The sequence below is a fragment of the Callithrix jacchus genome, chromosome 13, assembly GCF_049354715.1.
Source record: "Callithrix jacchus isolate 240 chromosome 13, calJac240_pri, whole genome shotgun sequence".
Lineage (NCBI taxonomy): Eukaryota > Metazoa > Chordata > Mammalia > Primates > Cebidae > Callithrix > Callithrix jacchus.
The window spans coordinates 36732084-36749219 of NC_133514.1; the positions used below are offsets into that span (position 1 = coordinate 36732084).

At 38.7% G+C, this 17136-nt stretch overlaps 1 protein-coding gene across 13 annotated transcripts in view; it reads left to right on the forward strand.

The window, feature by feature from the left end:
* Positions 1-17136, forward strand: part of UNC5D (unc-5 netrin receptor D) — a 560161-nt gene that overhangs the window by 498376 nt on the left and 44649 nt on the right. For all 13 annotated transcript variants that reach the window (XR_004732764.3, XM_035270258.3, XM_008979310.5 and 10 more), the window contains 2 exons: positions 8338-8506; positions 10775-11002. Coding sequence is in view for 12 of the 13 variants with exons in the window: in XM_035270258.3 (XP_035126149.1) it covers positions 8338-8506; positions 10775-11002 (397 nt within the window). In the remaining variant the exon portion in view is untranslated. The remainder of the gene's footprint in view (positions 1-8337; positions 8507-10774; positions 11003-17136) is intronic.

Genomic DNA, 17136 nt, shown 5'->3' on the forward strand with positions numbered 1-17136 from the left:
ATGCCAACATTTTAATTTAAATTCCAGGTGTGGAGATTATATCCCAGGGAACATATTCCTTCTTCCTTTCACTGCCTACCTACCACATCCCCACTGAAGACACACCCCAATCACAACAAACAGAGCAGTAGACTATGGTTCCAGCTCTGCCTCAAAGTTGAGCTGTGACTTTGGGTCACCCTCCCCATGCCATGCATCTGAATAAAGAAGGTGTTGGCCTCATAACTGCTGAGCCCCTCCCCAGCCTAAAATAAAAGGATTCTGTGAAATAGGTTTCAATATAAATGGATAAACCACGTGGTGGCTATAAAAAAATGCCCCAGCAGCATGACACATAGTCCCACTCTTCTCCCATCCTCTTCACTCTCATTCATTCTCAGGCACTTTCAATGAGCCATCCTCTCACTATCTCCCTTCTTCTAAAAAGGCAAGCTAAATGCAAGCACGACACTGTATGAAAGATGATGCTTAAAATTGTGTCTAGGAACTGGTGATTTACACATGATTTGTGATTCCTGTAGTATATTAATTGGTAAACATCCTAGGAATGTGTGTGTAAACTAAAGTCGTTTAACATATGCAAACAGGGTAAACTCTCTGTGTGGTGTTGCTCAAATTTCAGCAGATTCAGATACTCATTGTGAATTGTGTATGTAATTCCCTTCCCACCCCAACCCCCTATGCCATCTCTCTTTCTGTGATCCCATTTCAGATAATAGCATGTGGGTGACCCAGATCTTTAAGCCCTTTACTAGTAGATCCATATGCTTCTATTCTCAGTAAATTGTGCTTGTTGCTTGTAATAATCTACTGTTCTAATTGCTCCTCTTCCTGCCCCAATGAATGGACTATAATGGATTGATGAGCTATAATATTATAAGTTACTGCTAATCAACCCCTCCGCCTGACATCCTTGCTTATTAATTCACATGTTACTTAGAGAAACGGGATGTAGGAACAGTCCCTGTGAAGTTAGATTTTTCCATCTTAGTAGTATCGGCCAGGTCCTTAATATTCAGAATTTAAACTTGACCATTATCCAAATTCCACTTCAGAATGGAATGTCCTATATTTGATGGAGCACCAAGGCCCCAGGACATGAGGTCTTGCTTTGCATATTTTCTTAAGAACTACACAACTTTGTTCTCAAATGTTAGTGCCAGCACCACCTTGCATATAGAAAATTCAGGTTCCTGGGCCCTATCCCAGAAATAGCAAATCAGAATCTTCATTGCTGGCATCCAGGAATATAATTTTAAATAAGCTTCCTAAGAAATTTAAAATAACAGCTTTAGAACCACTTGAAGATTAAAACAGGAATCTGTTATAATAAAGAAATATTGCTGAATGTCACTTTTGTCCTCCATTCTACTCTTGACTTCCTGTTCCCTCTCTCCAGGAGCCTGTTTTAAGTCACACATGGTGATTACCAGAAGTAGAGGACATAGCCACAGTGTTGGGATTGACTGATGGGAAAAGCTGGTTTTAAAGTGTCCATCTCTCTGGGAGATTCTATGATGTCATTTCTCTGGGGCTGATCTGAAATCTTTGGTCAGAGCAATTGAGTGAGAGAGAGATCTGACTAAAAAAAAAAAAGAGAGAGAGAAAGAGGGACAAATAATAAACCTTAATGTTTATCCACAGCAATTTTAGCACCCCAGGTCAAAATCTGAGGATCTTAATGGAAAATGAATAATAAAACTATACGTCTTGTTGGCTGGAAAACTCTAGGAGGCTGCTTTCTGAGCTTTTCTTTTAAGACTGAGTACAGCTTCTATCTATCAGCCTTGATATCTTTTCCATTCAAATATGATTTAATTATATATCGACCCAGGGTCTGACATAGTAAAACCATCATTATTCTCCTGCCTGGATTCCTGAGTGATACTCTGGGTAAAGGTGATCAAACCGACATTAATCTAGAATATAGTCCATAAGGAGGAAAGGAGGAAACAGTAATTACTAAGCCCAGCATGGAAGACAACAGCTACAGTAAAAACCTCATCTTGGACCTTGGAACCGGTTGGTTGCTTTCCTTAAAGAAAGTAAAGTGTTACTGGTCTAACAGCAGGTCAAGGAGTATTGAGCACAGAGGCAAAATGTCCATGATACACCTCCAGTGCTGCCATGGTTATTAGCAGATGCTGACTTGTAGTTGACTTTCAGCATGACCTCCAGTTGGCACTGGTATGCAGCTGGGTGATGTACGATGTCAGGTACTACGTGGTGAGGTCTGGAACATCACCCTGTCACTACCAACTGTAGTGTCTTCATCATTCTCCACCATTTATTTCATACATTTATCAGTGGCCCTGCTGATGTCTTTTTAAATTATTTCAATAGTTTTGGGGAAACAGTTATTGTTTGGTTACATGCATAAGTTATTTAGTGGTGATTTCTGAGATTCTGGTGCACTCATCACCCCAGTGGTGTATACTGTACCCAACCACTGACAGCACTAGATAGGTCATCAAGACAGAAAGTCAACAAAGAAACAATGGACTTAAATTATAGCCTAGAACAAAATGGACTTAACAGATATTTACAAAATAAGACTCTGCCTATTGATTTCTTTGTAAAAATTCTGGAAAAATTCTCCCTGGGTCTTTTATTTTCATGCATTCATTTTTTATTTTATTCTATTTTTTGAGACAGAGTCTCGCTCTGTCACACAGGCTGGAGTACACTGAGGCGATCTTGGCTCACTCCAACCTCCGCCTCCTGGGTTTGAGCAATTCTCTTGCCTCAGCCTCCTGAGTAGCTGGGACTACAAGTGCCAACATGCCTACCTAATATATACATACATTGTATATCTATGTATGTATATATATATTTTTTTTTCAGTAGAGATGAGGTCTTATCATTTTGGCCAGCCTAGTCTTGAACTCCTGACCTCAAGTGATCCTCCCACAGTGCTGTGATTGCAGATGTGAGCCACCATGCCTGAAGGCATTCACTTTTTTTAAACAAATATTTTTTTAATATTGACAGAATTTCAAACTCAAGTTGCCTGAATAGTATCAAGAATTCCTGCATATCTTGCACTCAGGTTCACAAATGTCAATATTTTACTAATTTTTTTGTATTTGTCTCTTTCCTCTCTCCTTCATTTCCATATACATACAAATGAATAAAATACGTGTATATATAAACATGTATTTTATTCATTTGTATGTATATGGAAATGAAGGAGGGAGGAAAGAGACAAATACAAAAAAGTAAAATATTAACATTTGTGAAAAAAGAAATATATATATATGTAAACCACAGGGAACAAGATGACCCTTTATCCCTAGATACTTCCATGTATATTTCCCCCAAACAAGAAATTCTCTTATATAACCATAGCCCAATTAACAGGGGACATTAACATTATTAAAATACTCTTACTACTCTAAACACCTGATTTGTATTTTATTTGTTTTCTGAATAATGTTCTTGAGAGCAAATTAAAGTCCAAGTCCCCTTGTTGCATGCCATTGTCCTGTGCCTCTGGTGTGCTTTCTTCTGGAACCATTCCTGAGACTTTGTATTTCATGACATTGACAGCTTTAAAGAGTGCAGATGAGTTATTTTGGAGACTATGCCTTTCTCTGAGCTTGTCTAATGTTTGCTTATGAGGAGATTCAGGCTGTGGACTTTTAGCATGAATGTCACAGAAGTGATGCTAGGTTCTCTTCACTGTGTCGTCAGGAAGGTGTATTCTGTGGATCCATCCCATTCCTGGGAATCTTAACTTGGTAATTCATGCTAGGTGGTGTCTGCTGGGAGTACTATTTTACCCTTGGTAATTAGTTAAGTACCTTGCGGGAAGATACTTTGAGGATGTGTAAATGGTTCTTTATTACTGTGTAAACTTTCACCCAATAGGTTAACATCAATTTATGATTCTCAACTGAACCAAGTATTCATTTAGTTGATAGGTAATTGATGGTTTTCTACATTTATTAGTTGGTTTTCTCTTATGTGGAAGAGTTTTTCCTTCTTGATTCATTTCTACGTGAATTTTTATTTTGTGGATTCTTATAGTATTGCTCAATGAGTTATAATTCTTTACTGTCATAATTTAATCTAATGCTCAAAGGGTTCCAGATTTGATCAGTGAGAATCTCTTCAAGCTGGCTTCTGTGTCCTTTTCAACAAGTACTTTTGAGTGCTTACAGGATATATCAGGCACTGGGGATGCAATTATGAGCTAATCAGAAAAAAAAAATCCCTATAATCACAGCTACTCAGGAGGCTGAGGCAGGAGAACCACTTGAACCTAGGATATGGAGGCTGCAGTGAGCAAAGATGGTGCCACTGCACTTCAGCCAGGGTGACAAGAGTGAAACACTGTCTCAAAAAAAAAAAAAAAAAAAAAAAAGCAAAGAAAAGCACCCTGGCTTCAAGGAAATTACGCAGAGAAAAAATAACAATAAATAGGCAAATGGTGTGGCACACTAGAGGGCATTAAGTGTTAAGGAGGAAAAGTAAAGCCAAGATCTGCTTTTAGTATTGGGAATGTTTTGATTACCAAGTCCTGGTCAGAGAAAGCCTCATTAGTAGATGTCAGTTAAGCAAGGACCTGACAGGCACAGGGGGAGTAAATCATGTGGACGTCTAGGGGAAAACTCTTCCAGGCAGCACCCAGCACCCCAGAGGAGGAGGAATTATAGCAGTCCCATGAGGTGAGAAGACACTGGCATTTTTAGTGGGATGACTGAGGTGGCTGCATGGAGGACAGCCTGTGAAAGGCCAGGATAAAAGCAAGGAGACCAGCATCATTTCCAAGGAGCCTTAAATGCCCATCGTGCACATTCCTAAGTCACTGATAATTTAAGTCAAAGTGTACATTGATGCAATGACAATTGCATGAATTAGTCATCTCAGAAAGAGGAGTTCCTATAGAAATAAGACCCATCTATTAAATTACTAAACTTTTTGTATCTATACACAGCATTTAAACTACAAATATGACCCAGCAATCCCATTACTGGGTATATATCCAAAGGATTATAAATTGTTCTACTATAAGGACACATGCACATGAATGTTCATTGCAGCACAGTTTACAATAGCAAAGACCTGGAACCAACCCAAACACCCATCGATGATAGACTGGACAGGGAAAATGTGGCACATATACACTATGGAATATTATGCAGCCATCAAAAACGGTGAGTTTGTGTCCTTTGTAGGGACATGGATGAACCTGGAAACCATCATTCTCAGCAAACTGACACAAGAGCAGAAAATCAAACACCGCATGTTCTCACTCATAGGCGGGTTTTGAACAATGAGAACACATGGACACAGGGAGGGGAGCACTACACACAGAGGTCTGTTGGGGGAAATAGGGGAGGGACAGCAGGGGGTGGGGAGTTGGGGAGAGATAGCATGGGGAGAAATGCCAGATATAGGTGACGGGGAGGAAGGCAGCAAATCACACTGCCACATGTGTACCTATGCAACAGTCTTGCATGTTCGTCACATGTACCCCAAAAGCTAAAATGCAATTAAAAAAAACTACAAATATATATGCGTGTATGTATATGTGAATATGTATGTACAGATAGAGAACAATGAACAACATTACATAGCAAAAGCTCTATGCAAAAAGGTTTTTCAGTCTACAGACCTTACTAGGGTGTGTGATACATCGAGGTGGTTGGTATTTTTATCTTAAAATCACTGCTGTTACTAGTTCATGGTTATTAGCTCACAGCAATTTTAGAAAAATGTGTTACTTTTTTTTTTTCTAGCAAGGACATGTATACTGCCTTGTTGTGGATTACGAAATATGGGAAAGCTTAAATGCCATCTATGCTTTAAGAAGAAGGTTCATTTTTGACCACATCCAATTAAAGGTTTCTCTCCCCAGCCCTCTGTCCTCAAATGTCCTGAATCTTTATCCATGATTACACTTGGACTATATTGCATCTCCTTCCCTGATCTTTCCTTGGAATATCGTAAGATCCAGCAATTTGGCCAGAAATCTCCTAATGGTAACAGAAAACTACAATCTGGTCACAGAGAGCGAGAGCCTGTGAGTGAGAAATTTTGGGTGATTTTCCTGCCATCACCTTGATTGACTCCTCTGTGACCTTATGCTGTTAACACCTGCCTCCACAGGTGTGTGAAGAGCTTTAATTAATATTTGTAAATCTCCCTTTTTGTCACAGATAGGAGCTAGCAGAAAAGGATGTGTTGTTATTAATCATGGGGAGAAAAAAATGGAGAGATTTTTGTGAAGTTCTGGTGAACTTCCTTCACCAGACACCTACACCCATGGACACTATTTTCAGAGGAGGAGAATTAAATATAAATCTTGATTTACTTACTTTGCACTTAAGGAAATGCCCAAAGCCTATTTAAGGCAAAGCTCCTATTCGATGCCCTGGCTCATATTCAGTATGTGCTGCCTCTGACTCCTAAAGCTGTTTAGGTTACCACTGTGAAAGGAGTCTTGCTATTCACAACGAGTGTGAGAGTTCATCTAATTAGCTGATTTCAGTTCATTTGGCCTTAAATAATTCCCCAAATTCCCATATGTTTGAACAATATGTTCAACAAGGGGGATGATTCTCTGAAAGCAATTAAATAGTTCTTTCAGGAGAGCTTGTCATCGGTCACTCATAAGCATCCCTGCTATTCCTGTCCATGATGAATGCAGGCGGTAATTACATGGAAAGTACTTCACCCTCGCTGATGGCCGCTGGCAGGCACCCACATACAGGCTGCACATTGGAATTTTATATTTTTTTTCAAACCTCGAGTATATTATTCTAGGCTTTCTATAGAGTGTTTGCTGTTGCTAATATATTGCTTTCCAGTCCCCCTCTCCTCAAGTGCCGTACTTAAGGGTAAATTAAGACATAATCATCTTAACCATGTTTTGTCCGTATAGGAAGTATTGTCCATTTTGGACTGTGGTTACCTTTGCGGAAGACTGAACTTTTTAAAAGCATCTCCAGGGCTTCTTGGAGAGGAGAGGAGACAGTGTGATAATATTACATCTACTGTTTTAGACGCAGTAGACATAAGATGCTTCTCAATTATATGGCTTGGCTTCATTGCAGCAGCAAATGATAATGAGTTCAAGTATAACCATTACTAACTTGAGAGAATAGGAGATGTCAACATAAGCAATTCACAAATGAATAGCACGTTAGATGAACTCAGTGAAAAACTCTGTTTATATAGGATCATGGGAAAGGTGGCATATTTTAGCACTAAATTTTATCTTTATTTTGCCCAAGGGGTTGCTTTTTTGGTCAAGGATGACAAATGTAAAAGTCCTTCTTAGGTAGTATAAGTAAAAGCTTTGGTCATAATACCAATGCCAGCTCTCCCTCTAGCATTGCTCTATATTCAATATTATTACCTTTCTTACAAGTGAAAATACAGCAAACAAAAAAGGACCAAACAGCTTGTTGAAGAACACATATGCCATTAGGGAAAAAAAGAAGCAGACTTCTGGGTTTTTCTCACTGATGACTGTTCTGTAAACTATTCCTCCTTACTGTTTGGGGCACAGATTAAAAACAAAAGCCAAAGAAATGAAAGAGGGAGGCATTCAGTTAGGTATTATTATTCCATTTTAGTTAACTTTTGCTTTTTTTTTTTATCTGTTCCATGACTCTGCATTCTCTCTGTAAATAATTCACAATTCAGAAAATCTGAACACCAGGTTTGGATGCAATCATTTAAAATTTAGATCTAAAACAGAAAATAGTTGGAAGATACATATTTATGTATTATATTATCCACATTTGTAGCTGTCTACTGTGCTATCACTTTATAACTATGTATTTGTGCATTGGCAAAAAATGTTTTCAAAGCAAGAATAGAGACACTCATTCTTTGTATTCAGAATAATGTTTTGCTTCATAATAATTTGTTTTATAATTTACCAACATTAAACATATTTTAGATTGTGTTTGGGTGAAAGGAATTTGATGGTAACAAGATTACCAGATCAGTCATTTCTGTAAAGTTTTTGTTTGCTCATTGGTAATGGCATCAACAAGAATAAAGATTTGGTAGCTGGTACGTGACCCACCATCCAGGTCTTTGCATTCTCCAGTTCTGCCCCATATTTCCAAAGAAGCACTTGTCATTGTGTTAATTGGTTTGTCAAAACCTAGATTTGAAATATAGATGTGAACTCCCTCCATGTGTCTGAGAAGTTCAGGACAAATGCCTGTTTCTCCAGACCAGTCCTTTGTAAAAGAAAATCCTGGAAAGGAATACTTAGAAGCCTGAAGAAAACCCCAATCTGTTAACCAAATTCTCATTCAAATATGCTCCCTCCTCTACCTACTTCTCTCTTTTATCCTTTTTTCTACTGTGAAGCATCCAGTCAGATGGCTCTGAGGTGCTCCTGAGTCCTGAAGTCACCTGTGGTCCTCCAGACATGATCGTCACCACTCCCTTTGCATTGACTATCCCACACTGTGCAGATGTCAGTTCTGAGCACTGGAATATCCATTTAAAGAAGAGGACACAGCAGGGCAAATGGGAGGTGAGACCCTTTACTTCCTTTTTTAAACAATGGGATTCGCTTCCACCTATGGAATAGATTTAACTTCAACATTAGAACAAAGAAATCAGCATTTCTTTGTTTGGCAAAGGGTTGGTGGCAAGTGTTTTATAATATCCTAAACACATTGATTAGTTTTATTTTATTTTGTTTTCCATGATAACAGAAAAGAGAAGCAAGAGATAATGCAAAGCTTTCTTGTTTGGCTTTAGAATATAGTTGTAATTACCCACATAATCATCTCCACTTATGTAACTGCTCATTAACCCCCTTCATTTATTCCTTCGCCTTGTCCCTATCTGAATGGACATTATTCTGTGGCCTCTATGGAGTTGAGGAGGAGGTTCAGGGCAGGCAGTCTGTGTTCAGAAAGCAAATAACTATATCTATTTTTTTTTCTATCCTGGGGATTAGAAGGTATCTATGTTTAATCAGGAACACATTTAGTGCTTACTGTATTTTTTTAGTTAACAAATGCATTGAAAATTATCATCAGTGTCTCTTTCCTTGTGTGTATGAATGCTTACAGAAGGGATACGTATGAGACACAGAAAGAGAATGAGGATACATAGTAACACATGAACAACAAGGGAGACAGTCACAGCAAAGACAGATTGCAGTTGAATTACTATTTTAAGTGAAAGCTCTGATTTATCTGCCTGATAGTGCTTCCTCGTGTCCATCTGAAGTCAGTTTGTATGAAAGCAGAATTATCTTGTTGGAACATAGTGACCTGTTCCAGACAGTCGTGGGGTCCTGCCTCCCAGGAGGTACTTCAGGCCAAAGACGTAAAAGGAAAATCATGTTTCGTTTCTTTTTTTTTTTTTTTGAGATGGAGTTACCCAGGCTGGAGTGCAGTGGCGCGATCTCGGCTCACCACAACCTCCGCCTCCTGGGTTCAAGCAATTCTCCTGCCTCAGCCTCCTGAGTAGCTGGGACTACAGGAGTGTACCATCATGCCCAGCTAATTTTTTAAATATTTTTAGTAGAGACGGGGTTTCACCATGTTGACCAGGATGGTCTCAATCTCTTGACCTCGTGATCCACCTGCTTCGGCCTCCCAAAGTGCTGGGGTTATAGGCGTGAGCCACCGCACCCAGCCAAAAATCATGTTTATTTAGGAGAAGAAAATTCCCAGTTGCTGCAATGGATTACGTTTACCCTGCCAACTGGTGTCTTGAAACTATTTTCTTTATTCTGGAATGCATTTTGCTATTTAGTGAGTCCTAGTGCAACCACAAGTGGATTTCCTGGGACATGAAATTCTATCGGTTTATTTAAGGGCCATGTTTTAGTCCCCTTCCCATTATGTTTGGCATTGCTTTGATTTTTGCCACTTTAGTTTTTCTTCTCAGCACTTCCTCACAATCTCTTATACACAGGTGATATTATAGTTATCTCATACACAGGTGATATTATAGTTAAACTAGTCACACATACTAAAGTTCTTATCAGGGAGGGTGAAATATTCTAGTACATCTTATCTAGTTCACGTATCTAGTTGTCACTTATAAATGATTTCAGTGGGATGAAAAGGGATAAAATATTTGAGGGAACATAAATATTACCTTAAGGATATTTAAAGAGTTGTAAGAAATAGATGTTTGTAAAAAAAAAAAAAGGAGTTTGATCATTGATGATAAGGTTTAAGATTTTTTAAAACTCAACATTGCATAAGCCAGAAATATAACTTTCAAAGTAATTTTTGTTATTACGGCCAATGAAGTAGAAATTCCAACACACTGAACATAACCATTTCTTGAGGTTTTTTTTTTTTTTGAAACAGAGTTTCCTTCCATCACCCAGGCTGAGGTGGAGTGGTGCAATCTCAGCTCACTGCAACCTCTGCCTTCCAGGTTCAAGCAATTCTCCTGCCTCAGTCCCTCACATAGCTGGGATTACAGGCCTGTGCTACCATACCCGGCTAATTTTTGTTAGTAGAGACAGAGTTTCATCATTTTAGTCAAGCTGGTCTTGAACTCCTGACCTCAGATGATCTGCCTGCCTCAGCCTCCCAAAGTGCTACAATTACAGGTGTGAGCTACTGTGCTGGGCCCATTTCTTGAGTTCTTGGTATCAGCAGTTATTTTGATAGAAGAGGAATGGTTAACATCAGGAAAATTGGGACAATAGGAATATTCTGAAAAAAAATGTTTATATTTGTGTGTTTATTTATTTGTGATCTGGCAATATAATGGTTAAATCACATCTTATTTCCAAATGAAAGAATAAATATACCTTTCCCAACAGGAAGTGATGTCAGTGGAGGATGAATCCACTTCCTGTTACTGCCTTTTGGACCCCTTTGCGTGTCACGTGCTCCTAGACAGCTTTGGGACATATGCACTCACGGGAGAGCCAATAACAGACTGTGCTGTGAAGCAACTGAAGGTGGCGGTTTTTGGCTGCATGTCCTGTAACTCCCTGGATTACAACTTGAGAGTTTACTGTGTGGACAATACCCCTTGTGCATTTCAGGTCAGCCTTTGTTTTAATAATTTTCTTTTGGTGTCATGAAAGTTTGGGCTTTCCAAAAGATCAGTATCAATTGAAAATTCTATTATCAAGTGTCTGGAAAATGAACCCAAGCTACAGTAACTACCCAGTGGGTTCACCTTGCCCGCTGCCTAGACAGAGCCGATTTATCAAGACAGGAGAACTGCAATAAAGAGTTATACATGCAGAGCCAGCTGTGCTGGAGACCAGAGTATTATTATTACTCAAACCAGTCTCCCCAAGAATTCACAGATCATTGTTTTATAGGATAATTTGGTGGGGAGGGGCTAATGATTGGAAGTGCTGACAGGTTGCATTGGAGATGAAGTCTTAGGGAGTCTAAGCTGTCTTCTTGCACTGAGTCAGCCTGGGCTGGGGCTACAAGATAGATGAGCCAGTTATTCATCAGGGTGGTGCCTACTGATTCATGCACAGGGTATGCAGAATATCTCAAGCACTGATTTTAGGATTTACAATAGTGATGTTACCCCCAGGAGCAATTTGGAGAGTGTCAGAATCTTGCAGCCTCCAGCTTCAAGACTTCCAAACCATAATTTCTAATCTTGTGGCTGATTTGTTAGTCCTACAAAGGCAGTGTAGTCTCCAGGCAGGAAGGGGGATTGTTTCAAAGTTAAATTATAATATAAGCTAAGTTCCTCCCAAAGTGCCTATACACAGGAATGAACAAGGACAGCTTGGAGGTGGCCTAGGAGCAAGGTGAAGTTGGTTAGGTCAGATCTCTTTCACTGCAATAATTTTCTGTTATAATTTTGCAGTGGCAGTTTCACCACTGGTTTGACTGGGATTGAAGCAAAAGACATGTTACTGTGTGGTCGGCAATATAAAAGGGGTTGGGGTACTTGGCATTCAAGAAGAGAGAAGAGCTAAACTAACACATGTGCAGAACACTGTGTACTAAATTATGCAACTGACCAGAAATGTAGTCAGAATTCAGCAAACAGAGACACAAATGGAGAAGAGTTTTTGAGAAGCCTTTTACAGATTTTCATGGAGGGATGCGATTTAGGAACATAACAGAAAGGAACACGACATCAAGAGAAAAAAATAGCATGAGCCACAGGAACAAAAAGAGTTATTTGATGTGCAGAGGGCAGTGAGAAAATTGCTTGAATCAACCGAAGGTTGTAGTTAGGGAACGACAATTATAAATCATACCTATCACCAGGCAGTCATTTTCTATCCCGGACATATAGTCTATTAATTATCAGGTCTACTAGGGCAGAGATGGTTCAAGGTTCCTTTCCATTTTTGGTACTTTTAATCATGTAAGATTCATTTTAATTTAGCTACTCAGGAAGACTGCACGTTTATTAATAGCAGCAAGGATGACGCAGAATGCCTGTGTAGCTCTGCCCAAACAAACAGCACAGCTCTCCTGACACACCTCATTCCAGATCCCTGCTATTTCAGTTTTGGGTCATTAAGTCCATTATGCAGAGCATTTTCTCAGTAACTAGATTTCAAGACACTTAACTAGAAAACTCACGTTTACCAGTAGAAAAAATACCATGACTTCACTCCTGAACAATAAGCCAGTAAAAGTGACATAGCACCAGCCTGTGTTCCCAAACCACCCCTGAGTATCTCTTAAGTAGCACAGGTCATTGTGAAGGGCATGCTTCATCTTTGGCTACTCATGAAAGGAGCTGCTTTCAGAGGTGTGCCATTTTGTGGAATTAGACACTTCAGTGTAAGTGGTTAAACTTCCTCCTGCAATTGTCATTTAATACTTTTCCTCTGCACTCCCCACCCCCCAGTAAAAAAATTGCTCCAAAAGAAAATATTTAACAGATATTCAGAAAGCAAAAATAAAGAATAAATATCTTAAATAGAGGGTTCATCTTGGGGTCACTACTATCACTAACCAGTTGTAAAATGCACCATGACTCAAGTTGAGTGTTTAGTAACTCAGCCAGATTTTAAAGGCTGAGTAAACTGGAGTAACCATGGAGCATCATGGAAGATTTGCAATCTCCTGGCTGATATAGATAACCCACTGCTGACTACTGTGCCTGCGTGGAGCTGTTCACACAACTGCCTTGGAAGTCAGCCCTCTAACCAGTTTGGAGTTTTCTTTGAATAATGGTCTCCCTGCTGATGTATACAGTAGTGAGATAGATGTGTACTTAAAGAGCTTTTTCTCAGTGACTTTCAGATCATCTATTTTCATCTCTGTTCATTGCTACCATATTCTACCATGGCTCCACTGTTCACAGATGAATACAAATTACTGTGGACGTCATGAAGACACCCTAAACGTAGCTTTTCAAACCACTATTCATTTCTGGTTGGTAATAGAATCTTTTTAGTACTAGGGAGAATGTTTGTTATTCTCCCTCTAATTGAATCTAAATGTATTTCATCATAGAGAGGTATTTCTTAAATTAGTAAAACTCTTTAATTTCACTTCAGAGAAATGTTTTTCAATAGAAATGTCATTTTACCTCCAGTGATTCTTTCTCTCTCCTATTACTGCAAATAAAACTCATTTTAAAGCTGTGTTTGGTTGTGCTTGTTATTGACAGGATGTATATGACAGCTGTCATGAGCAGAAAGGCCATGTATCCCCTCTGGGGTTTTGAAAGATCATCAACCTTGCTTGGATAAGTTTTCTGGCCCATATATGGATTAAAATGAAACTTGTGGCTTTTCTGAACTGTGACTTCCTAGTATAGGAAACAGCCATTTACTCCTCAGTCTCAGTTTCTGAAACTGTCTTGCTTTCTGGATTTTTACTTTGCTAAGTGAATGTGTTCAGGGCCTTCTGCATAGATTTATTTTAATCACTGCATATCCCAAATAATTTGTTTCATATTGTGATGGTTTCATATGTGATACTGAATTGGAGGAGGAAATTAGAACCCATTAAAACAGTTCTATTTTAGGAAAGTCTTAAAAACAGTTCCTTTTTGAACCCCTAAAAGACCTCACAAATTAATATTTAGCTCTCCCATCTTCTGTGGGGTGTAAGCTGAAAATATAGTATATGGTAATAACATTTTCTGCAATCCTCAAAGAACTCTGACTTCTTCAATCTTCAAAGAACCCTGACTTCTTAATCACAGTCAATCAGTAAGCAGTTTTTGGTGGAGCATTTCTGCAGAAGTTGCCCACCCTGGAATGTGCTTCAACCGCTGTTATAATGATATGTTTGTTGTAATTAGGAAGTCGATGTGAGCATGGTTGTGACAGCTGCTGTATTTATTGCAGTGCATCTTTCATATCTCAAAGAATGATAACAGATATGCACGCAACTCTAACTGTACTCTTAACCACAAGGAAGCTGGGGTTAAGTGCATGGTTGCATCTTTCATTTCATTCATGTCTTACTGGGAGATTGTATCCCATAAAACATTTAAATGCCTACCCTCTCCCTGGAAGACCTTGCGAGAAGGAGCGTGTAGAGACTCAATTCCACCTGTCCTCTCAAAACTGGGTGGGGACCAGTCAATATAAGGGGCTCCCAATAGAATATTCCTTGATATAATTTCAGTATCTAAATAGGGACATTCTCTATTTGTAGTCCTTTCTTTCCGTGTACCCCATACAGGGCTATTTGATTTGAGTCTCATTTGCTTTCAGGGTAGCTTATCTGAGTAATAGTAGCAATTTCTTTGACAAAAACAAAATACCTCATATATCTGGCTAAGACATAGTTAGTTTCAGATTTCTGAAGATCTCTTCTGATAAACACATCTAAAGCTGTCTCTGAAAAATCTGCTATGTTTTTAAAAGATAAAAACGTCACCTGCCTGTAGGTAGGTGAAAAGAAGAGTAAGAAGACAATGAGTAAATAACTTCTCGTCCTCCCTGCTTTGTTTTTCTGTAATAATTAGGGCTGCCACTTTACCTTTGTGTGTTTGACATGACCTCCTTTGATAAATTCAAGCCAAAGATTGGGAAATGGTGATATATCTTCAAAGCCGTAACATTTTAAGACCTGGTTTTGCCTTTTATTACACACGCCCCTCAGATAAACCTTGACATAGATAAGATAGGGTAACTGCTTAATTCCTTGCTTTCCTAAGAATGAAAATAGAAAAAAAAAAAAAACCTAGGTTTTTTTTTGTTTTTCGTTGTTGTTTTATTGCCATTGTTCCCAGAACTCCTATGTAGCACCTCTTGGTGCTCATTACTTACTTGGCATTAACGTGGATTTAGAATCTAATTTCAAAGGATTTCCTCCAGATGTAGTTCTTGTGTTTATCAATAATGCAATCTTGGGAAATATTGTTCATGTAAAGCATTTAAAGGAAAACACCATAGCGACCTAATTGTGTGTGTGTGTGTGTGTGTGTGTGTGTGTGTGTGAAAGGAAAACACCATAGCGACCTAATGTGTGTGTGTGTAAGTTCAAACAGTTTTGTCTCATAAATATGTAAATTCAGCCTGCCTATTTTAGTATCCTTGAAGCACACCTGAATATTGCTGCTTGTCAGATTAAATCAACATAAAGAGCTCAATGAGGCACAAAGCACAAGTTTTTCCTGGCTACGGCTCCTAGAACTGGATGACTTGCAACCCCAGTGTAAAATGATGGAGTAGAATGCAGAGAAAAACCACCATCCAGAGCCTTCAGGTGCATTTTATATACAAGAAACTGTCCAGACCCTAATTCCTAGTTTCATTAACTCAGATTATCAGTTTAACAATGGAACGTGGTATTTAACAGGAGGTCCTTGTCATAAAGAGGGCAGATTAGAAAAATCAAATGAATACCAAGCCTCACTCTTGGGACGATTCATCCATGTGAGTGATTTAGAACTAGCTAAGCAAAGTTGTCTATACCTGGCTGGTCATCAGAATCATCCAAGAAACGCTTACAAATAGTAAGGCCTAGCCCTAGTATAATACAATAAACACAGGGAACTCTGTTAAGTGCAATCCACTGTATTTGAAGAGTATTTTAAAGCTAGTACTCAGGAGTCTATTTATTTAACTTTGAAGCCAATTGTGCCTTTACAAATTTATAAATACAATTATTAGTTCATTATTGGGCTTTTTCATTTTAATAATTGCTTTGTTATAGAATAACTATAATTGCTTAATATCTTGTACAAGATTACAAGACAATGTTAATTGTATATTGTTGGCTCAATATGTGCAGATTTAATGAGTAAGCTAAAAGAGCAAAATATAAATCATGCTGTATTTAAATTTGAGGCCCTAAGCAGAACTTAAAAAGGTACCCTTCCATGATAATTATAAGCAGATACCTATTACTAAAATTCTTTTTTTTTTTTTTGAGATGGAGTTTCACCCTTGTTACCCAGGCTGGAGTGCGATGGCGTGATCTCGGCTCACTGCAACCTCCGCCTCCTGGGTTCAGGCAATTCTCCTTCCTCAGCCTCCTGAGTAGCTGGGATTAAAGGCACGCGCCACCATGCCCAGCTAATTTTTTGTATTTTTAGCAGAGATAGGGTTTCACCATGTTGACCAGGATGGTCTCGATCTCTTGACCTTGTGATCCACCCGCCTCAACCTCCCAAAGTGCTGGGATTACAGGCTTGAGCCACCACTCCTGGCCTTATTAAAATTCTTAATATTCTCCATTCTGTGTTTAGAAAGTATATTTAATTCTAGGGCAAATACAGATGGACTTATGTCATCTTATACATATATCCTGCACCGATGAAAAATTATTTATGGGACAGAGTTAATAACAGCCTGAACTTCACATGACTCTTTAAAAACATATCAAGCATAGTAATAAGAAAAGGCAGGGAAATCTGAGAGAAAAGAACACTGGACCATGTTCAAGTTACCCTGATCTAGTCTCAGCTCTCCCATTAACTATGTGGTTTTAGGCAAATAACTTTCTTCAGGGGACTTCATGTTTTCATCTGTAAATAAGGTACTTGGTGCTCTAAATCTTAAATTCTCTTCTAAATAGAACAATTCTGTGTAGTTTCTAAATAACAAGATAGTCTAGCACTACAATAAGTAACACATGATCTCGGCCAAGTCACTTCCTTTCCTGGTAATGACTACTTCATATTCATTAAGAAAAAATTAAATTTAAGGAAAAGGGTATACTTGAGAAAGCCTAGTTCAAATACACTTAGAAGAGTTACTGTTACATTATGGCTTTAATA